General features: G+C 42.8%; 1 protein-coding gene across 4 annotated transcripts in view; it reads left to right on the forward strand.

Moving 5' to 3' along the window:
* LHFPL6 (LHFPL tetraspan subfamily member 6) overlaps positions 1–24,879 on the forward strand; it is a 204,909-nt gene that overhangs the window by 83,333 nt on the left and 96,697 nt on the right. For 2 of the 4 annotated variants that reach the window (XM_077298169.1, XM_077298168.1), the window contains exon 3: positions 4,303–4,398. The exons of the other annotated variants lie outside the window; for them this stretch is intronic. In XM_077298169.1, coding sequence (XP_077154284.1) covers positions 4,303–4,398 — 96 coding nt within the window. The remainder of the gene's footprint in view (positions 1–4,302; positions 4,399–24,879) is intronic. 4 annotated transcript variants of the gene reach the window in all.

Raw genomic sequence — 24,879 nt, forward strand, 5'->3', positions numbered from 1 at the left:
TCCTGTTTGAGTCAGTTCTTCCTGTTCACTCTCCTTACTACCATCAGAGAGGCAATTTTTGCGTTGAGCTATGAGGGATTATTTCTGAGGGACCGTGTACCATCAGAGGGGTCAGCTCTGGCGAATTCTTTTAATTTGTCAGCAGCTCCTGATCCTTTAGAGCGATGCATGGTGGACAGCTATGTGGCACAGCAAATAAACTATTATATTTGTGAGGGTTCCACACAGATACAGTAGGGCTGTTATAGGGTATTTATGTCATTAAACAGTTCAGTAGCCAAGAGTTATAAATGCGACAGCCCTGGATTTTCACCAGAGTGTCATATGTCAGGAGGGACCCGCGGCGTCTGCAGTGGCAGCAGCAGGGAGGGGGGTTTCAAGAGCCTTCCAAGTAATGGTGCTGACGGGTCAAGAAATAGGGGAGCGCAGGGCCCAATTTTCCTGGGCACACACCGCACGTCCCCTCAGTATGTTCAGGATATGTATGTTCACCCCCCGAACAGCACTGCAGCAATGATAAACAGCGGAGCGTCTCTTCCTGTTAGAGCGCGTGCTCTAGAAATGGCCGCTGACCCACACAGGCGCCGCCGCCAGCATGAATCCCTCTAACTCCCGACACATCAGGGTACCGCAACTCCTACCCGCAGGCATCCAGAGTCCCCCGAAGTCCAGGGAGAATCCCAGCCCCGGCAGGAGCCGGCACCGCGCCTCCTCCAGACAGAGCGCTCTCCCGGAAGATGGCCGCCTCCCCACGTGGAACTTCTCACTCGTCCAGGCCTCCTCTGCTCCCGGTGCCTCCAGATCTTTGCAGCGTCATTCCACCGGTGCCAACAGCCTGACGGAGCCCAGGGGTCCCAGTGCCGGTGAGTATAATGTCCTGGATAGGGGTCTTAGATACAGGATGATTCCAGGATTCCAGGAGCTCTCTCAATATGCGTCCTTACTCCTCTGCTACATAACCACGCCCCATCTAAAAATTTAACTTTGAATATCCCACCAGCTGCAATACATAATGAAAGTTTCAGAGATTCTAGAGAAATCCACGTGCACAAGGGATAAGGCTGATGGTCAATATAAGATTCTTGTGATCTAAGAGACCTTGGACGGCACTGCATTAAAAACAAGCATGAATCGGTTGTGCAAATCACTTTGTGGGCCCAGGAATACTTTGAGAAATTACTGTATGTGAACACCGTTCACTGTGCAAACCACAAATACAAATGCAAAGAAGAAGCCATAGATTAACACAATCCAGAAACGTTGCCACTTTCTCTAGGCCAAAGCTTTTAAAAAATGGATGGAGACAAGACAAACCAGAAAACTGTTCTGTGGTCAGATGAATAAAAATTTGAAGACCTTTATGAAAACCTCCAATGCCGTGTGCTAAAAAAACTCAAGAGGAAGGGGACCACCCATCTTATCAGGGCACTGTTCCTGCTTCTCTGACGGTATAGGCTTACATTACATTACAAGACAACCTCTTCCAGGGAAGACCTTGTATTTTTTAGCAAGACATTGCTAATCCAAATATTGCATCCATCACAACAGAACAGCATGGCTTCGCAGAAGAGTTGTGGTGATGACCTGGCCACCTGCAGTCCAGACCTTTCTCCAATAGAAAACATTTGGTGCATTCTGAAATAAAACATGTGGCAAAGAAGCCCCTGGACTGTTGAGCAGCGAGAATCCGACATCAGTCAAGTTCCTCTCCCGAAACCCTAGCAATTGGTCTTCTAATTTCTCAGACGTTTACAGACTGGAAAAAGAAGCACATTGTTAGACATGGCCCTGTCCTGAGTTTTTTCAGATGTGTTGCTGCCATCAGACGCCTACTCTAACTCTGGGGTGCGTCTTCTAGTCTGAAAAATAAGGTACGGTAATTCTTTCAAATGAAATAGAAACATATCTAACATTCACTTTCTGATCTGTGTTCTGCTGTGAATAAAATGTGACTATTTCTTTACATTTTACACCGCGTCCTAACTTTTTTGGAATTCGGGTTCTATTATTTATAGAGAATAGTGAATGAGGTAAAACTAATAAATAAAAATTGGCACACATGCTTAGTTTATGTATTAGACACTACACTGAATAAAAAAAAAAAATTAAGGCTGATGAAATGCAAGGAAGCGAAATAAGCCGAAAATCTACACTCCTTATGCGAATATGGGCTTGGTCCTTAAGGGGTTAGTAAACCTGGATGGATTGCAGCTGCGGCTGTGGGTGCGTCCTTGAATAACTTTTTAAAAGTAACTTTTCAAACAAATAGCATCTGGAAATATCTCAATATCCAAAAAGCTGTAAAATTGATATTGTAGAAATTCTTATTACTCTGATTTATTGCCAGTTGGAAAAATATTGCACTTGCAATCACAAATTGTCTGATTCTGTAATACGTTCCATATTTATAATTTTTTTTTATGAAAAAAAAAAAACCATAAGAAGTAAGCAACGCATTCCCTACAGATGAGTTCACATTTTGATTCCGTCAACATTTTTTAATCAGAAGAGAACATTCATATTTTTTCCAGATGTCATCCACGTTTTGGATTTATCTGGTTTATGTCTCAAAATTGGAATTCATCGTTTTAAGTAAAAAAAAAATGTAATCTTGGATATTCAACTAAAAGCGAATCCAAACACTCATTATTTCTAGCCCATGGCAAATTAACTTAGGTTATCACAAGGTAGACCTGTCCCTTGTAGGATACTTTTAAGGAATTGTAATTAAGTTATTTAGGCTAAGTTCACATGTCCAATAATCATCTGGTTGAAACAGGTCCAGCAGCAATCCAATCTGTTCACATGAGTGATGTGCAGACACAATTTTTTTTGTCTAGCTAAAAAAAATGATTTCAACTTTATCCGTACTGGTCAGACAACGTTCACACGGTCAGTATTTGGTCAGTATTTTACATCAGTATTTGTAGCCAAAACCAGGAGAGGAACAGTCAGAGGAAAAGTATAGTAGAAACACGTCACCACTTCTGGTTTTGGCTTTCAAATTGTTGTTATTATTATATTAACAGCTTTTAGCTCGAGCTCCAGCCATGGTGACCCGATGGATGAGCGCTCTGTAGGGAAGCTCGATCTTGTACACTCCTAGATAGGTCTACCAGGGTTTTCTCCGCCGTTATCTTGATTGTATTAAGCCATCGGGTTGCTTCTCTTCCCCTGCGCCTTGTTCCTTCTATTGGTCCAACCATGTTGTCCTTCTCCAGCGGTTGCTCTGGCCGTATGATGTGTCCAAAATAGGCAAGTCATAGCTTGGTGATCCTTGCTTAGGCCCAGTTCACATTAGTGTTTCAGTCCGCAGCATTTTTTTAGCTCTTACATAAATTACCTAGTAAAGGTATGACGTGACGAGAGAGAAAATAGGTAAAAATCTATTCTTTTATTGAAACAATGTTAATGGAATGAATAGAACTGAAAGATGAAAGCAGGGAAGACAGAGCAAATGTGAATATGATAAGACTGATTAATGGCTGTAAATAATTACCTGAGCTTAAGGGTGGAAAGTTGTGCAGTAACCAGGAGAGGAAATGTCTCATCCTGCGCCCGACGAGCGCCGTTTCGTTTTACAGCTTCTTCAACAAAGGGGGCTGTTTTCAACATTTTTACCTTGGTGTTGTGGGGGGTTATCACTATTAATTCTGGTCAAGTTTATTTCTCTTTGGTAAGGACTGCAAAGGGTATTCACGAGACATTTTTTGTCCACCCATTCCAGCAAGTCTACATGATCCCTTTAGGTGAAAACTTCCCAAAGTGCAGATAGATTATAAAATTTACCATCTTTATATGTCACGCCCTGACTTTTTTGGAGGTCCCAATTTTTCCATCTTCCTTCGTCTTTTTATATCATACTTGTTGTTTTAAACATTGTTTCAATAAAAGAATACATTTTTACCTATTTTCTCTCTCGTCACTTCATACCTTTTCTAGGTAATTTATGTGAGTATCTATGATTGAAGTGCCATTTTTTTGCCTATTTAATTTAGGATTATGGGATTAAAAATGTTCTTAGCTCTGCCTACGACCGCATGTGCCCTTTAACATTGGGTACGCAGGGACATGCGTTGTATGCGGATGCATCCGCGTGCGTCGTTTTGACGTTCCCTCTTAACACATGTTGATTTTCTTGTGAACTTAGCCTTAGAGTTACATGTCTGGATTGATTTGTTCCAACATTGATTTTTTTTTTTCTTGTTCTTTGCCACCCATGGTATTGATAACATCCTTCTCCAGCGTCACATTTTGAAGTATTTGATTGTTCTTCTGTCTTGTTTTTTTTTTACCGTCTAGAGGCTCTAGAGAAAAACTGGATTACACATGTGAACATATCCCAAGCATTAATGGTTTCACCCACCAAATGGTTCTTCTTTAGGGATCCTGTGTATGGTATGTGCATTTTCTAATTGAGGACTTCTTGGCCATTCAGCATCATTGGACTCAAGTTTCGCTAACTTAGTTGCTGCACAACATTGGGGACAAACGTCGGTGAATTACTATCCATGATTCCATCCAATTCTATCCATGATTTTAGAACACATACCCATTAAAGTCTGTGGTGTTTTTCTCATGTTCATGTTTTGTCATGAACTTGTACTGTCCATGATTAACATTGCAATGGATAGGAAAACATTTGCTATTTTATTTTTTCATACAAGAAAATCACAAATAAAACACTGATGGTAAAAACTGACACTGACCAATTAAAAAAAAAAATGATCCAAAACATTTATATTTAAAGGGAAGGTGCCACCAGTTTTCATGTATTTTTTTTTGTGAAATTTAAGCTTAAAATAGTAATTAAGATGTATTAATGCACTGTTTGTAAACATTTCTATATGAAAAATATTATATATTTTCTTACAAATATGTATATTTAACACTAGGGGGAGCATTTTCCATTTTAGAACTCAAGCACCTATAGTAAGACTTACCAGCTTTACTGTTACCAGCAAAATGACATCACCATTTCCCTCTCCTTTTGTATGTTCTAGTATCCCAGGGGCAGAATGAAGAGTAGCATCACAGGGTAGCGCCATTTTGTGGGAGACTGCCCTGTGATCTGCTATCACCACCAGTTACTGTCTCTCTCTCTCTCTCCCATCAGTCTCTCTCACCCAGATTACATGATTCTCTCGCCCCCTCCACAATGTCTGGCCATTCTCTGCAGACCTGCAGCTCCTTATCTTATCTTACTGAGGGATGAGTTACAGCTCCTGTCCAGCAGCTCCTGTTCTGATAACGCTAATGGTACACTGTTCCTCTTGATGTCTCTGCTATTCTAAAGGCCCCGTCACACATAGCGAGATAGCGAGATCGCTGCTGAGTCACAAGTTTTGTGACGCAACAGCGACCTCAGTAGCGATCTCGCTATGTGTGACACGTACCAGCGATCAGGCCCCTGCTGTGAGATCGCTGGTCGTGTCGGAATGGCCTGGACCTTTTTTTGGTCGTTGAGGTCCCGCTGACATCGCTGAATCGGTGTGTGTGACACCGATCCAGCGATGTCTTCACTGGTAACCAGGGTAAACATCGGGTTACTAAGCGCAGGGCCGCACTTAGTAACCCGATGTTTACCCTGGTTACCAGCGTAAATGTAAAAAAAAACAAACACTACATACTCACCATCTGATGTCCGTCAGGTCCCTTGCCGTCTGCTTCCTGCTCTGACTGAGTGCCGCCGTACAGTGAGAGCACAGCACAGCAGTGACGTCACCGCTGCGCTCTGCTCTCACTGTACGGCGGCACTCAGTCAGAGCAGGAAGTAGACGGCAAGGGACCTGACGGACACCGAAAGGCGAGTATGTAGTTTGTTTTTTTTGGTAACCAGGGTAAACATCGGGTTACTAAGCGCGGCCCTGCACTTAGTAACCCGATGTTTACCCTGGTTACCCGGGTGCTGCAGGGGGACTTCGGCATCGTTGAAGACAGTTTCAACGATGCCGAAGTCGTTCCCCTGATCGTTGGTCGCTGGAGAGAGCTGTCTGTGTGACAGCTCCCCAGCGACCACACAACGACTTACCAACGATCACGGCCAGGTCGTATCGCTGGTCGTGATCGTTGGTAAATCGCTATGTGAGACGGGGCCTTAACTACTTTTACTTTTATCCTGCATTTTACTCCCCTCAGCCGTCAATCTAGGATCTGTTCTGCTGGAAGCCGTGCTGCTTATGTTAGCAGATCCGAGGGCTCCATGAATATGCCAGCAGAACACTCCCACTATTGTGAATTGTGCAGCCCACAGAAGCATGCCCAGTGCACAGCAGTGACAGTTCTATTACAATAGATAGGGTCGGAGTCCGACTGTTATCTCCTATGACCATGGGTGAGGTATTATGGCACTGATAGTGTCGTGCTGCTACTCTGAAAGCAAGATGTCAGCACCCAGTGCCTTCTTTAAACTCATATAACACATGACATGTTTCAAATGCATTGAAAACTTGGTTATATCAGCATGTCATGCTACATTATATTGATTTATTAATGATCTACAAACGCGGTACCTTCCCTTTAAACCATTTTTTGTGCAGGTGAAAAAAATCATGGATGTATGAATGAGGCCTTAGATGGACACACACCTTAGAGCGCTATAGGTTCAATTCTTGGTCAGCCGAAAACCTCCCCATAAACATGAAGCAAGCATGTGTTTTCAATAGGGAAGGTATTTAAAAGGAATCACGTTGTGAGGTAGATTCTCTAAGCCCACGTCTGGTTAGTTTTCTGGATCCTGGATGAAAAGCACGTATAGAGCGAGGATGTGAAGCACTAGAGGCCACAGTCAGATAAAACTCAGGAACGCAGGTATGGAGCAAGGACTTAAAGCCTTGGAGGCCACAGGCAGATGAAGCACAGGAAAGCCAGCAGGGGTGCACAGTAAAACAGAACCCAGAGTCTTAATACCAAGACCGAGGCGTGTGTCTTGGTGGCCCTTATATACGTAGGCCTGTGCAGATAATTGGAAGGGAAAACGCCAGCCACTTGTTAAACTTTGTGTGGAGCACAGCAGAGGGCAGCAGCCATATGGGGAAGGTGGTGAAGCCCTGCCGAGCCAAAGCAAATGCATGATAGAAGGAAAGGAAGCCTCTGACTGCTCTTATATAAAGGGGTAACAAAAGGAGCAGGGTATATGCTAAAAATTCCTGCAAGGCAGGAAGCCTCCATACCCATTAGATAATTTTTCTGAAGTCTATCCTTGCTGATCCTGTTTCAAATTTGCAAATGGTGGGTATGTTTCAGTGGTTTTTTTCTGTATATGGATTTCTCTGTGAAACACTTGTATGTCAGAAGAGTCATGGTAGGGGGCTGGTAGCCAAAGCAATCTCAGGTTTCTTTTTTTATTTCAGTCGACAGGTGGCTACATATGTGCCTTCATCTCTTCTGGAATCTAAGCTCTGACACCCATTCCTTTTTCTTTTAGACATGTTCTTAGTTTCCTGCTGCTTTGTGACACGTCACAGGATGCTCATCAGAAGACATGCTTAATATACATGCTCTGACAAATGTAAATGAATAGTTTTACATAGTTTGCGGAAGCAAAATAAGACTATTTGTTTTAGAAGTATAAACACAAAAATCGAGCTTGGTTTAAGTTGGTATACATGCATAAACACATGTTCACATTGGCCATAAAGCATACAAAACCTACAAGAAACAAAATGAGTAAAAACCCTGCAGTAACTAAGTAAGTAAAAAGCAAAAGTGCATTTAAATAACACAGAGTTCTTAGTAATACTGTTTTTGATCAAAAATAGCATAAAAGCCGTCCCACCTTCTATAAGGTGGGATGGCTTGTCGATGGTGGGATGGCTTTTATGCTATTTTTGATCAAAAACAGTATTACTAAGAACCCTGTGTTATTTAAATGCACTTTTGCTTTTACTTACATAGGAGTTGCAGTTGACCCAGGCTCATGATGGTTGGGGGCCCTGTTGAAAATTTTTGTGGCACAGGAGCTTAACATTATAGAAATGAGCGAATTTGACCGGGTCCCTGCTTATTAGGCAAGCTATAGCGCTTTCCGAATAAGCTACAGCGGGAACCCGGACACATGGAGTGCTCCGGCTGATCTGATGTTCGGCTCTGCAGCTGCATGTGTCGCGGCTGTGTGTCAGGTACAACACATGCATGGAGAGCCTGTGTTTTCAGCCGACACACACTCCATGTATCCGAGTTCCCGCTGTAGTTTATTCGGTAAGTGCTATAGCTTGCCGAAAAAGCAGAGACCCGATCAAATGCGCTCATCTCTAGTTATAACACTACCAAAACGTGTGCATGTGTATGGGAGATTCAGAATGATTAGCTCTTGTACTAGTATCTGAGATGAGCAGATCTTTCAATATTCAAATTAACCGGCTCCTATTAATTTTCCACCCCAAATTTGCATGAATCTAAATGCTGGAAAGCTTGTAATTGCTCAGAAAATGCTAGTACAGGAGAGAGCAGAGATGACCCTGCTTAGTCTCTATAGGAGAGAGATGACCCTGCTTAGTCTCTATAGGAGAGAGATGACCCTGCTTACTCTCTATAGGAGAGAGATGACCCTGCTTACTCTCTATAGGAAAGAGATGACCCTGCTTACTCTCTATAGGAGAGAGATGACCCTGCTTACGCTCTATAGGAGAGAGATGACCCTGCTTACTCTCTATAGGAGAGAGATGACCCTGCTTACTCTCTGTAGGAGAGTGATGACCCTGCTTACTCTCTATAGGAGAGTGATGACCCTGCTTACTCTCTATAGGAGAGTGATGACCCTGCTTACTCGCTATAGGAGAGAGATGACCTTGCTTACGCTCTATAGGAGAGAGATGATCCTGCTTACGCTCTATAGGAGAGAGATGACCCTGCTTACTCTGTAGGAGAGAGATGACCCTGCTTACTCTATAGGAGAGAGATGACCCTGCTTACTCTATAGGAGAGAGATGACCCTGCTTACTCTATAGGAGAGGCATGACCCTGCTTACTCTCTATAGGAGAGAGATGACCCTGCTGACCATAAGAGCTTACATTCTATAGGCAAGAGGGAAAGAGAGAGAAAGGACCCCTCTGGTCATAGAGCTTACACACTACGGAAGAGAGAGACTTACCCTACGACTCTGGAGATGGAAAACAATTTGCCATACAAACCTTGCTCCTCTGGGAACCACTGATCTGTGGTGGCCCAAGTGCTGACCACCACTGTACAAGATATGATAATGTAATACCTGTCGGAGATCATAGGGAAGCCCACACAAAAACTTAACTCACTCTCTGATACATCAGCAGTGTTGGGAACGGTCTCGGGAATATTTTTGTTTTGCTTTTTTACAAACTGTGAATCGAATCTCAAAGTGTTCAAAAGATCTCATGCAACCATAAATTTCAGGGAATTCAACTCGATCTTGATCCTCTGCGGATCCATCCACTCATCTCCACCGAACATGCGTTCGTCCAACAGCTATCAAAGGTATATGGCCACCTTTATAAAGGCACTAAATTATGAATTTCCACTAACTATTAGTATTGTTCTGTTTAAGATATAGAAAATTGAATCAGATTTTGACCAAACCAATAAAAAACAAGTGCCAAAAACAAAACAGTAGTGTGTACTCAACTTTATCTCCTCACCATTATCAAACATTTAGTTGTTATATTTACAGAATGGAAAGAGAGAAAAAAAAACGTTACAAAGTAATGGAAAATTATCCTGAGAAGAAAAAATACACAGCTAGGCAACAAGATAGTTAAAACCAAATATTCTTCATAGACATATGAAACCGTCTGTGGGCTCCCTGCCCACTTTTCAGCATCCTAACCGGCCAATTGTTGCCAGATGGCATGCTAAATATATTTTCATGGTTACAATATGTGTAAATATTCCATAATTTAGTATCCTAGATTCATAAAAGGTCTGGAACTGAATATCGAAAATCTTTTTTTCATTATGAAGATATGTTCTAAATTATTAATCACCTTTAATGCATCCTGTTAACTTTGTGTCTTCTTCCTCTGTGAGAGTCTCGAGCACATATCCCAGAAATGGGCCATAAAATATGAATGCTGAGTCTCGAGGTGAACCGTAAGAGCTCTAGATTTACTTTCCTTATATTTCTATACTACAGGAACACCCATGGAGAAATGTTGAGGTTTTGGACAAAAACCGTGATTTCAAAAGGTGATAAATAACTTATATTTTATTTCTTTAAAGTGTAACTCATGATTCCGTCGTCCTGAGATTTCCAGATTGCTCTTTAGTTGGTGTTCCCAGTACATGATTAATGAGCACAAATGGATGATAAAGACTCTACTCACCAGCTGCATTGATGGCTTATAACAACCCACTTGGCGGTAAAGCTGTCAAAAAGGCATAGATGAGCATCCCTCCATTTGTGTTCTCCATCCGTGCACTTATTGTCTGTGTTCTTTTGATCGTTATCGCGCCCAGTGCCCCAGTATATGAAAATATTTGGCTCAGCTGAGTATTCATGTTTTTTTATAATGGGGAAAGCTGGTGTTTCATCTGTATCAGTGCCTACCCTTCTTGCCACTGCTTCTGTTGCCAGGTCGTTGCTGGTGACACGGGGCGACCATTCTAGTTTTGTGTCCATACTGGGGACATAGAGTTAACGTGTGTGGTTTGGATGAGGCTGCAAGCTATTTAAGCTCCTGAAATACTGCTGAGCACTGCCAGTTCTAATCTGACTTGCGTCTGTGTAAATTGTGCCTTGTCATTCTCCCTTTGAGCAGTCCTGACTTTTGACCTCGGCTTTCTTTTTGACTATTTTCATTCTTTATGGTTTTGTCCCTACACCGTCCTCCTGATTCTTACACGACTACCAGACTATTCTCTTGCCTCTGGTTAGCTCTTCCGTGGAAGTAATCCAGTAGACCCCGTTTCAAGTCCACTGGGGTTAAAGGGTGTGAAGGCCAATGTTCCTCTGGAATCTGCACGACAGAGTGGCTTGCGCCAAGTCTGTCTCGGGTAATCGTTTTGAGTCTGTGTCGTCTGACTGACGTAACAGCAGGAAAACCCGCTGATAAAGGTTTCTGTCTGGAGAACAAAAAGGATGGTTTGCTTGAATTCGAATGACCTAATCCTCTGTCATCTATTGGAGGGGAATTGGGAGGCCCTCGTGCACATCAGATGAGCAGCCCCTCCCACATAGTCAGCTGACTACAGTGTAATGTGGTCGGGTCCTTAACACGTGTTAGCTGAGGAAACCTAGTGGGCTAACATTCTTTATATACAGTTTGTCAGCATAATTTGTCTTCATAATAACAGCATCTAAGTTATTCAGAAAAAAAAGAAAACTGGAGAACCACAGAGATTTCAATATTGTGTGAACTCAGGAAAGTATGACTTCACAGTGTAAACCGTCATTGCGCATCTCTACAAAGCTGAGCATTCAGTTACTTAGAAAGCTACCCTTTTTACTCTTGTAGGTTGTCAAAATTTGAGCTAAATACATGATCCATTATTAAGTTTCCAGGTGATGTATTCTCTGCCTCTGGTTGTCTGAAAAGAAGTGGTCACAGTGCCACGTCATATTATTATTTTTTATTCCAATTAATAGTCACTGTCGCATCAACAAACTGCATGAAAAAAATAAGACAGACATAAATAAGAAACTTTGCAATCAATCATATAAAGAAAGTTGATTCTTTATCAAATTATGAGCGACCCCTTGCCCTGCCTCCCGAACTCATCTTTTACTATAAAAAAAAATCATAATATGTATATGGAGCATATTACAGTCAATGGAAAGTTCAGTAGGTAGGGGCACAGTTAGAGACCAGACAGACCCAGGTAGATGGGGTTCAAGGTTCAAACACCTGATTTAACCGACCCCAGAGCTGAATTCACAGCTACACAGCTCAGTGCTGTTTTACAATGTCTTCCGTGCTGCTAGTTCTGTCCGTATGCTACAGAAAAAAAAGAGCAGGAATCAATCTCTCTGTGTGCGCTGTGTACGGGAGACATCCTAGCAGCTAGTCTCCACTCACTAGCTTAGAGGAAAACTACATTTAGAGTTGGAGCCTAAAGAGCGGAAACTGGTGAAAAATGCTGGACACCAGTTATGTAATGTCCTGAAATAGTAGTATTCCTTGTGTACACACACAGCATCCTATTCTGAAAAGATACCTTAAAAAATAAGTTTTAATTGTCCCCAATTTAAAAGACATGGGACAAAAAGTTTTGGTAAAAGTCACACACCTATTTTGGCCAGGGCTACACTTTACAATTGATCACAAGAAACCAATCATGAGTAGGGATCCCTAACACAGCGATTATACATTTTTGTAAACCCCTTCTGTACCTCGGTGATACTTCTGATTTTAGATGGTCACTCAAAGCTTTCTTATTACGGATCATTTATAAAATAAACTACAAAAACAACAATTGTGCAGTGTTCCATCACACGCTGTATTCCAGAAGTATTCTCCCCTTGAAAGCAGTGCTTATATGAAAGAAAACCATCCCGAATGGATGCACCAGATGGGGGAGTAATGTATAGGTCCATGGGGACTCTTATCACAAAAAATGCTACCAATGTAACTAAATTGCTGACTCAATTCTTCATTAGCAGGTTTTGTACAGAAACATGCTTTTTCAAAGTTTCTGTGTTTTTGGAAGCCTGGAAATTCTGTGCTTAAGGCGACCAAGTTACAGTAGTTCTGTTTAATAAAATAATGACAAATAACCAAATAATGTACGAATGTATTAACTTTGTAATGTATCTGTCGGGCTGTGTTTTAATATAACTGGCGGTGCTGACTGCTTTCCTGATATGGGTCGTTAAAAGTCCCCGATCCACTGAGCTTATATGTCGCCGCCATTGTTTTCTATAACATTGGAATACAAGCGTTGGAGATTGAAGTGTGATGGGCCTGGGGCAGAAGTCAGAAGAGCGCACGTCTCATGCTTGTTTCGTGTCTGGTCAACCAGTAGGACCCTTTTCTTTGATTACTGGTCATTATGACCTGATCATACATTTGAAGTGGTAAGAAAACAAGCAGGAATATACAGAAGATGGGCATGTAAGAGCTCTCCCCTAGGACATAGAGTATCTCCTAATTGTACTTTGGAGGATGAATGGTGTAGCCTCCTTCCACCTAACACCAGGATTCCTGCCCGAAATGCCGTTCTTCTAATCTATTCCTATCCCATGCCTATTTGGCTTTGTCATCTTCTTGCTGGATGCCATGGACTGAATTTATCCATTAGATTACTTCTTACCTGAAAGAACTAGAACAAGTCAATAGAGAAATGGGATTTTTTTCAAGTTGCAAGAAAAACTATTCAAGTTCAGATAGAAAATGGATGTCTTCATAACATATACGGTACTCTAAAGAGAAGCTGTCTTATTAAAAGAAAAAAAAAAAAGTTGGGCCTTAACCAGTGGCATACCAGATCCTGGGACAAGTCAAATATTACACCCGCCCAAAAAAATTTGTAATCACCCCTGCAATTAGCCCCATAAAATAACACATGCCCCAGAGGTCCTTCTTTAAAAAGTTATAATACCGCTTCAGGGCTCCCTTAAAAAGTAATGATGCCTCAGGCCAGGCGCCCACGATTCGGCACTAGCAGAGTATGTTCGCTGCGCCCAAAGCGCTGCCATCTATTGAATGCAGGTAAATCCGCTTGTGATCACTGAAGCATGCAGATTCACCGCATCCAATACATTCTATTGGTTAAATTTCTCTTGCAGAGAATCGCATCTCCACAGGAGAAATTGTCATGCTGTGGTCTGGAAAGACGAACCACATGTCAGTCTCCGCGAGCGTCTGTGGATGCATAGTGGACATGGGATTTCTTGAAATCCCATCCACTATGCTGTAACATGTGGCCACTGCGGGTTTGATGCTGCATAAGTACACAGCGTCATAAACGGAACAACTCCACATTGTGGGCACATACCCTTATTATTATACCATCTAAAAGTAATATTGCCATCTTTTTGCCACCCCGCTCAAAATAATAAAATTGTAGTAACCTAAACTGAGCAACTGAGTTCTTTGTCCCTGCTCATAGAGCTTGCCAGCACAGACGGATGTTGGAGTCTTATAGGACTTGGATCTACAGCAGCCTTTAGTCTGAAGACATTGAATATATGAAACTGGAATTGGATTTTAGGCTTTAAGCCCGGAGGAGGGATCATGTTAGGTTTAGGGTCCCAGCAGAGAGCGTTGGCCAATTTTTGTGCTAAGGGTACTGTCACACAGTACCATTTCCATCGCTACGACGGTACGATTCGTGACGTTCTAGCGATATCGTTACGATATCGCAGTGTCTGACACGCAGCAGCTATCAGGGATCCTGCTGAGAATCGTACGTCGTAGCACATCGTTTGGAACTTTCTTTCGTCGCTTGATCACCCGCTGACATCGCTGGATCGTTGTGTGTGACAGCGATCCAGCGATGTGTTCGCTTGTAACCAGGGTAAACATTGGGTAACTAAGCGCAGGGCCGCGCTTAGTAACCCGATGTTTACCGTGGTTACCAGCGTAAAAGTAAAAAAAAAAAAAACGTACATACTCACCATCTGCTGCCCGTCAGGTCCCTTGCCGTCTGCTTTCCACTCTGACTGTCTCCCGGCCGGAAAGTGAGAGCAGATCACAGCGGTGACGTCGCCGCTGCGCTCTGCTCTCACTGTACGGCCGGATCTCAGTCAGAGCAGGAAGCGGACGGCAAGAGACCTGACGGGCAGCAGATGGTGAGTATGTACGGTTGTTTTTTTTTACTTTTACGCTGGTAACCAGGGTAAACATCGGGTTACTAAGCGCGGCCCTGCGCTTAGTTACCCGATGTTTACCCTGGTTACCCGGGGACTTCGGCATCGCTCCAGCGCCGTGATTGCAACGTGTGACCGCAGTCTACGACGCTGGAGCGATAATCATACGATCGCTGCGACGTCACGGATCGTGCCGTCGTAGCGATCAAAATGGTACTGTGTGACAGTACCCTAAGTATTTCAATTTTTTAACTTATTTTCTACAGCTGTAATGCAATTCCAGTTTCATATACTCAATGTCTACATACTTTAGGGTATACAGCTATAATTTGTTAGTTACTTATTCTTTTTATGGACACTAACATTCTTGATAATATCACGTTGGAAACATAAAAATAATTAATTTCCATAAAATCCACCATGCATTTGAATGGCACAAGATTCAACACCAAGCAAATCGTGTATACGGATAAGCTACAAGATCTGCAGTAGGTATGGAAAGTATTCAGACCCCTTTAAAGTTTTCACTCTGTTTCATTGCAGCCATTTGGTAAATTCAAAAAAGTTCATTTTTTTCCCATTAATGTTCACTCTGCACCCCATCTTGACTGAAAAAAAACAGAAATGTAGAAATGTTTGCAAATTTTAAAAAAAATATTTGCTCAGTATTGAGTAGAAGCACCTTTTGAGCTAGTACAGCCATGAGTCTTCTTGGGAATGATGCAACAAGTTTTTCACACCTGGATTTGGGGATCCTCTGCCATTCTTCCTTGTAGATCCTCTCCAGTTCCATCAGGTTGGATGATGAACGTTGGTGGACAGCCATTTTCAGGTCTCTCCAGAGATGCTCAATTGGGTTTAGGTCAGGGCTCTGGCTGGGCCAGTCAAGAATGGTCACAGAGTTGTTCTGAAGCCACTCATTTGTTATTTTAGCTGTGTGCTTAGGGTCATTGTCTTGTTGGAAGGTGAACCTTTGGCCAAGTCTGAGGTCCAGAGGTTTTCATCCAGGATATCTCTGTACTTGGCCTCATTCAAGTTTCCTTCAATGACAACTAGTCGTCCTGTCCCTGCAGCTGAAAAACACCCCATAGCATGATTCTGCCACCACCATGTTTCACTGTTGGGATTGTATTGGGTAGGTGATGAGCAGTGCCTGGTTTTCTCAACACATACCGCTTATAATTATCACCAAAAAGGTCTATCTTCGTCTCATCTGACCAGAGAATCTTATTTTTCATAGTCTGTGAGTCCTTCATGGGTTTTTTGCAAACTCTATGCAGGCTTTCATATGTCTTGCAGTGACGAGAGGCTTCCGTCGGGCCACTCTGCCATAAAGTCCCGACTGATGGAGGGCTGCAGTGAAAGTTGACTTTGTGGAACTTTCTCCCATCTCCCTACTGCATGTCTGGAGCTAAGCCACAGTGATCTTGGGGTTCTAATTTACTTCTCTCACCAAGACTCTTCTCCCACGATTGCTCAGTTTGGCTAGACGGCCAGGTCTAGGAAGATTTCTGTTGGTCCCAAACTTCTTCCATTTATTGATTATGGAGGCCACTGTGCTCTTAGGAACCTTGAGTACTGCAGAAATTCTTTTGTAACCTTGGCCAGATCTGTGCCTTGCCACAATTCTGTCTCTGAGCTCCTTGGCCAGTTCCTTTGACCTCATGATTCTCATTTGGTCTGACATGTACTGTGAGCTGTGAGGTCTTATATAGACAGGCGTGTGCGTTTCCAAATCAAGTCCTATCAGTTTAATTAAACACAGCTGGACTCCAGTGAAGGAGTAGAACCATCTCAAGGAGGATCACAAGGAAATGGACAGCATGTGACTTAAATATGAGTGTCTGAGCAAAGGGTCTGAATACTTATGACCATGTGATATTTCACTTTTTCTTTTTTATTAAATTTGGAGTCTGAATACTTTCTGTACCCACTGTATACACAGAAGAGTGCCTCGTTATCGCGCTCATTGGGAGGGGTCCTGGAGGTCCAACTGCCAGTGATCAAACAATGATGACCATTTCCTCAAATGTATATGCATGGATTTCTAATACGGTAGTGACATATCCGCTCAATGCAAATCCCATCCAAGCCTTAGCAGGTGCATCAAACAATACCAGAGGCATAAAACCTCACCCAGACAACATAACAATGTGCCCTGATACCTTATTTTGGATCCATACAGTTTTTTTTTGTAAATGTATTTAATAAAGATTAGAGATTTTATTGACATTCAGTAGGTTTTGTAAGAGTTGGACTTTGCTGGGAAATATTCAAAGAACAAGGAGAATGATAACACCTAGTAATCATAAATTTTACAATAGGAATAAAGGAGACACGGCACAATTCAAAAAATGTTCCTTCACAATTGTTGTTTTATGGGGAATACAAGCATTTACTAAAACAGACTTTGTTTGCACTTGTTTTAAAGCGAATCTGTCGACAGGTTTTTACTACTGCATTGGAGAGCAGCATAATGTAGAAGCAAAGACCCTGATTCCAACGATGTGTCACTTAGGTTACTTTCACACACAGCATATTTGCTGCGTATTTTTACGCGCGCGTATTTTGCTGCTGCTTTACCTGCGTTTTTTTACGCAGGCAAAAAACGCAGCTGCTTTCACACACTGCGTTTTTTGCTACGTTTTTTGCAGCTGCGTTTTTTTCAGCATTGTGTACTGAAAATAAAGTTTGTTTGAAAAAAAAAAAAAGGGGAAAAAAAAAGTCATTGAGGTCATTTCCTGTCTTTATGACTCAGAATACAATACACACTGGAGTTAACATCATGTCGATTCTGCCAGCTGCAATGGCCTTGAGCCAAAGACGCCTCAGCAAGCGGAACAGACATCAGCTGGGGTTTACTAACCCCACTGTCACTAACCCCAGGTTACTAGGGCAGGCGTCAGTCAGACGCCCCCCCCTCGTAACCCTGTACGGTAAAAGTAAATAAAGACAGACACAGAAAAAATATTTTAATCAAAATAAACAGGCAAGAAGTCTTTATTTGATTCTAATTTAACTCCATCATAGTTACCTGCATCCGTAGCATCCCCGACTCTGCTTCATCAGTTCACGGGGCTGAGAAATCAAATTCATGACTTCTCAGCCCCGTGACAGACCTGGAATGAGCTTCCAGCGCCTGCGATCAGCTGACTATCAGCTGACCGGCCGGGACATCAGCTGGTTTGTCGGTATACCGATCAATCACATGAACGGCCGGGACATCCCCAGCAGCCCCACGTTTATGCTCATTCTGTTGAAGGACTCCATGCTGCTTCACTGGGGGGCGGGGGCTTCCCTCTTCCTGTCCGACGTCACGTCCGGTCCTGGGTGTCAACCCCTCCGTACAAAGACGCCGACACCCAGGACAAAGGCGCTGTGTGTGGACGGTAATATGGGGCCCTATGGGGATACGCAGACACGCCGCTGCGTAAAGAATTGACATGTCAATTCTTTTTACGCCGGCGTGTTTGCAGACAAAAGCGCCGCGTTTTTTTGCGGTGTGTCTGAACGGCAAAGTGAATTTCTCATTCACTTTGCCGGCAGACGAAAATGACATTGCGCATTTTTGAAAAGCGCCCGCAAAATAGCGCTCAAAAATGCGCTATGTCTGAAAGGAGCCTTACTGGGCTGTTTGCTGTAGTTTTCAGAAAATTAAAGTTTTATTTTCTGCAGATATACCAGTTCTCTGAATGCTGAGGTTTGTATAACCCCACCCACACCAAAGACTGGCAGCTTTCTGCCTATGCACAGTGTACACAGAAATCTGCCAATCAGTGGTGGGAGTGGGTTTTATACAGAACTCATGAATATGTGGGACAACATGGCATCTTGTGTACAAGTCCTTTATTGATGATTTCCTTCAGGTAACACAGTGATTTTATCAAAACTACATCAAGCAGCCCAGTAAGTCTCTGTACATTATGCTGCTTTCAGATTAAATGGCAAAAACCAGGTGACAGATTCTTTTCAATCCCTATGTTTCCCCACAGTATAAGAACACCTATACTCACCTGCGGCACTATTCCAGCAGTGTCAGCATCGGGGATTGCATGACATTACGCCACACAATCCCTGCAGCAAATCAACACTGGCTTCTCTCTCCCTGCCTTTGGACAAAAACATACATCCGGAAGTAGTTGATGCTTCTCCTCTCACTAACTCCAGATATATGAGATTTGTGTGAAGGTGGAAGAGAATGAAGTCAGCTCTGACTGGCCACAGGGATCACATGACATAATAATATCAAACGATCCCCGGGAGAGCCAGTGCTGACACCAGAGATGAGTATTGGTGTTATTATTTAACTGGAGAAAAACATAGCAATTGAGAAGGGGTTGTCCGAGTAGTGGACAACCCCTTTGATGGGTCTACTGGTAGGACAGATCTATATACAGTGTGTGTATACGATACATAGAGATTGTGTATGTGTATATGTGTATGTATGTGTGTGTGTATATATATATATATATATATATATATACACTCACCGGCCACTTTATTAGGTACACCTGTCCAACTTCTTGTTAACACTTAATTTCTAATCAGCCAATCACATGGCGGCAACTCAGTGCATTTAGGCATGTAGACATGGTCAAGACAATCTCCTGCAGTTCAAACCGAGCATCAGTATGGGGAAGAAAGGTGATTTGAGTGCCTTTGAACGTGGCATGGTTGTTGGTGCCAGAAGGGCTGGTCTGAGTATTTCAGAAACTGCTGATCTACTGGGATTTTCACGCACAACCATCTCTAGGGTTTACAGAGAATGGTCCGAAAAAGAAAAAAAATCCAGTGAGCGGCAGTTCTGTGGGCGGAAATGCCTTGTTGATGCCAGAGGTCAGAGGAGAATGGGCAGACTGGTTCGAGCTGATAGAAAGGCAACAGTGACTCAAATCGCCACCCGTTACAACCAAGGTAGGCCTAAGAGCATCTCTGAACGCACAGTGCGTCGAACTTTGAGGCAGATGGGCTACAGCAGCAGAAGACCACACCGGGTACCACTCCTTTCAGCTAAGAACAGGAAACTGAGGCTACAATTTGTACAAGCTCATCGAAATTGGACAGTAGAAGATTGGAAAAACGTTGCTTGGTCTGATGAGTCTCGATTTCTGCTGCGACATTCGGATGGTAGGGTCAGAATTTGGCGTAAACAACATGAAAGCATGGATCCATCCTGCCTTGTATGGAGCATCTTTGGGATGTGCAGCCGACAAATCTGCGGCAACTGTGTGATGCCATCATGTCAATATGGACCAAAATCTCTGAGGAATGCTTCCAGCACCTTGTTGAATCTATGCCATGAAGAATTGAGGCAGTTCTGAAGGCAAAAGGGGGTCCAACCCGTTACTAGCATGGTGTACCTAATAAAGTGGCCGGTGAGTGTATATATATATATATATATATATATATATATATATATATATATATATATATATAATATATTGTAATATAAAATGTAAACCTTGTCTTTATTGCCCATAAGAACCAATCACATCACACAGCTTTCATTTTACAAGTCCAGGTTAAGAAATGTAAGCTGATCGTTGATTGGTTGCTATTGGTAACCCACAGTTTAGATAAATGAGGCCTACTGTTTCTGTGTAGTCCTATGGCCATGGAAAACCTTGTCAGATTCTAATACACCAATAATTGATTGTTACAAATGACTGGTTTGTGTAATTGGATAAATGAAGTAAACTGCTGCACTTTGTGTGACACCGTGGGGCCGGGCCGCAGTATGTGGTTATATGAGGGCAGCAGTGTGTACAGTAGTGAGCGGAGCACAAAGCATCGCTCGCGCCTGCAGAGACGGCGACGCTCCGCTGTACTGTAATGTCTGCTTTTGCATAATGTAATGAGCTTTAATAGTGAAATGCGTCTCTGGCTGCTCGCTGTGTACAATAGATTCACATGTGTCCAATTAGAACCAGTTTGGCCATTTCTTTGAATATTGGTCACACTATGCGCTCGCACCACATGCCGATTCATTTTCTTGCCGTCTCCGGGTGGAATTAAACATTACATGAAAGTGCTGACTACAGGACCGGTCAGGTAGAAAGAGCCTCTAATAAAGCCGCCTTGTGAATGCATCTTGTAACAGGTTTTAATTAAGTTAATGGCGGCCGTATAGCATCGCGCAGCGTGCGTCCGCTTCATGAGGAGTTATTGCTTTTGTCTTATCCCCGGTAAACACCACAATAGCATTTTAGTTCTGAGGACATTTCTGTCATGGAGGACATTAGAGAAGTTTGCATTGTTTGTGTGCCAGTTCTCTGACAGCGTGTCAGCGGCGTGCGCTCATTTCACTCGCCTGGTTCGGAGTAAGTGTGCAATTAGCCCGCGTCTCTAATGTATCGTGACACCTGCACTGGCTGACACCTGCACAAAGCTCACACTTCGCTCTGACAACATGCTGGGGATACATGGCGGTCAGGCACGTAACTTTTCATATGGTTTTTATAAAAAAAAAAGTTGATGAGGTCAGGTACTTCCCTCTATTGATACCAACATCGTAATTTTATTTATTTAAGACATAGAAACCCCATGGAGAAGATCCCTGTGGTCCTGAAGGCTCTGGGAATATTTTCATCAGAGGTTCCTTCATGAGCATCTATTGCAGTTTCTGTCATTTCTACAGTGCTAGTCTTCTCCTCACAATTATGGACACCGTGGCTGAAATGAACAGATACTGTTAGAAGTCAGTAGGTTACCGTGCTGTGGTGTCCATCTGGGTAGCGGATCGGCCAAATCCTTCACAAATGGAAGCCACAATACAAAACGTGAACGGAGGCTGAACTAACTGGCTTCAGATTTCCGATATTAACCTAATACATTCGACAAAAGGTAACTGAACCCACTACTGGAAGGAAAATAGGCCCCGGTGACTTAAGACTGGCATTGTGTACACCAGTCTTTATGAGGGGCATGCAGGAATACGATGCCCCGAATTCATTAAGAAGTCGTACACCATATAATGAATCCGGCACATCTCATCGGTGGTGTGCACCTCGCCAGAAATGTTACTCCAGTCAGGGATTGGAGTAATATTTCTGGTATAAGGATCAACGCCACTTTTGATTAATTTTCCAAGTGGGTGTAGTCATACCGTGTCCCATCCCAGCTCCTTTACTGTTCCACCTATTTTTGAACAGCTGCCCCAAAACACAAAGTCTCAAAATGTTTGATCAGCTCTGCATAGCACAAACATTTTGCAACTTTTAAAAGTGTTTTCTGGTGTAAACTTTGATGAATTGGGGCCATAGTGTTCTGTTTGGGTAGTTGAGATGGACTGGCTAGTTGGGCATTAGGGAAGTGCTAGAGGGTCCATGGCCATAGTGGTCATACAGTCTCTTGGTCAGCTATTGCCTCAAAACAAGTTTATGATGGCTGTAGCAGCTAGTAAGGGGAACACGACCATTAACATGACAGAATGCGATCTACATTGGGAAAATACTTTATATGGGATATGGCAGACCTTGGAATCGTATCTATGGCAGGACCACCGCTCCCCAGTCAAGTTTCATTATTAAAATAAATGTGCCACCTATTCTGAGAACAGCATCTTGTAGAGGCAGAGACCATGATTCCAGCAATGTGTCACTTTCTAGGCTGCTAGCTTTTAGTTTTGATAAAATCATTGTTGTGTCAGAAAGAGATTATCACTACAGGACTAGTAAACCTGCTGCCACGTAGTCCTCCATATTCAGAGCTCTGTATAACCCCCAGCTTTCTGCCTATACACAGTGTAAACAAACCTGCCAATCAGTGGTGGGGGCGGGGTTATACAGAGGTATACAGTGGGTAGATCCAGCAGATGATAAAAAAAAAAGTGATTTTATGAAAACAGCAGCAATCAGCCCCGTAAGTGACATACGTCACTGGAATCAGGGTCTCTGCCCTTACATCATGCTGATTTCAGATGGGGTAGAAAAAAACAGGATTCCCTTTAAATCAACTGTATCAATTCCATTTGTACCCTATCAGCAAAGCCACAGAAAGGAGGAAGAATATGTCTTGTCATAACTATTATTATGGCGTGTTTAGCCAACAGAGCGGAGTTAGATGTCAAACAGAACATTCTTCCATCTGAAGCCAGCGGCTTTCCTACCCTGTAGTTACTGAGGTTTCTTTCTTCTCTGTCTGTGAAGTCCTCACTGTTATATCTTATTATGACGGCTGTAGCAGCGCCATATCTTTATTGTGTCCCTACAAAGAAAACATGTAGAGGATGGAAGCCTCGAGGATAGGGTTAAAGTTACAGGCTTTCCGGATTCAATTTTCTACTTTGCCCGAAGATTGCGGGACATACTTAGAATTCTTGAATCATGTTCTTGCCATTTAGCAGTGGAAGAAAAATGTATTTCCTTTTTCCAAGCTGAGCCCCAGCAGTGTTCTGTCTGGTACTACAAAGCATTCATGTGCCATTCCTGACAAGTAGACGATCATGGCTGCTGCTCTGTCCCAATGGACGGCCATTTATTGCTCGGTTTCCTCCTACAATAACTGTGCTGCACAGTATGTCTAGCGTTCATTTCTCAATGTTCTCCAATTTCCACCCATCACAGCAGGAGGCCTCCATCAAAACACACAGCAGGAGACTTCTCTGCTTTATTTGAGGGGTGGGTGAGACGTCTCTGCTACATCTCATCTCTACAGCTTTGTTATTCTATCTCAATTCCCCGGGTGGTTTGTTTCTTTTATTTTTTTTATTTTTTTTTATATTTTTATAATATCCATAGATATAATTGTATCTGGCAGTAAAAGAATACAGCTTATGTTGCTATTTACTATTTTTATATTTTAATATATTCATAATAAATAGTGATGAGCAAACGTGATTAGATAAGGTCTTATCTGTACATACTCAGGTGCTAACCAAGCGTCTTCATTGTGCTCGAAAAAAATATGTTTAAGAATCTCACGGGTGCATGTTTCACGGCTTTTCGACAGGCGCAAAACATGCAGGGGTTTCATGTTTGTTAGGCAATCCCTATATGAACAACCCCGAGACATGCAGCCACGAAGACTTGAACCAAATTTTTCGAGCACGCCGAAGACACTCAGTTAGCACCCGAACATGACGGATAAAACATTATCGGAGCGCTTTCCCTCATGACTATTAATAAAGAATCACAATCATACTCTACTATGTTAAATGTGTTGTCCAACAAATAAAATTATATTTTAATGAGCTCAACTGTCATATGGTTAGGACATGGTTAATGTCCTGTTCTCTCAGGGTTAATTTTGTTGGCCTCCATTTGGATCTGGGAGGGGTATTTATACTCACTCCAGACTAGGATTCCCTTTCAGCTATACGTACATCTTGTCTCTGTGCCTGACCCCTGGAATGTGTGCCCAGTTTGCAATTGTTTTGCTCTCCGTGCGTTACTCTGCTCGTTTGTTCTTTTGGATTTCTGACCTCTGGCTTCTCCTCTGCCTCACCCCTTTGGTACCTCGTGATCTCCTGGCTCTGATTGTAGCTTGTTTGACTACTCTCCTGTGTTTTTCGTCTCCTCTGCACCCCAGCATCTGGCTACACCCCCGACCACCTCCTTCTCTGTCACTTGCTTCAGGTCCTGTTTGTTACCTGGTTAGTCACCCGGCGCTTTGCTCAGCTCCCTTGCTGCTGTGCGCAGCTCTTCCCGCAGCAGTAATACCCGGGAGTCGTGACGTCAGCATGGTTTTAAAAAATAAAAGTATTAATACCCCACTGATTTCCCTGCAATTTGAATCTTACCCAGTTCTCACTGGTTTCTACTTCTTGAGTCTGTCTTAACACAGTGGAAATGCCAGGAATAGCTCGCTTAGCCATTCACTGGCCACATTAGCAACCCACCTCCGTAATTGGCTGCACCAGAATTTATTGCCAATTTCATTGTGGGCCAAGGTGAGACCGGAAGGTATACACTTGTATGCACTGGGTAAGCAATGGAATGGGATCTGTGGTGAATTGGTAAGACAATCACTTTTTATAGTTTTGACCGGTCTGTGCTGTTTGAAAACTTTTTATTCCATTTACAAATATGTTATTGAGCATGAAGGACACACTGTTATTAAAACAGTGCGGTCATTCAATATCTATCCTCCATTTCATTATCAATACCGGCTTTAAGACAGAATAAACATATTACTGTAGACTGCTTCACTTACGGTCCCC

This window comes from Ranitomeya variabilis, chromosome 3, assembly GCF_051348905.1.
Source record: "Ranitomeya variabilis isolate aRanVar5 chromosome 3, aRanVar5.hap1, whole genome shotgun sequence".
NCBI classification, from domain to species: domain Eukaryota; kingdom Metazoa; phylum Chordata; class Amphibia; order Anura; family Dendrobatidae; genus Ranitomeya; species Ranitomeya variabilis.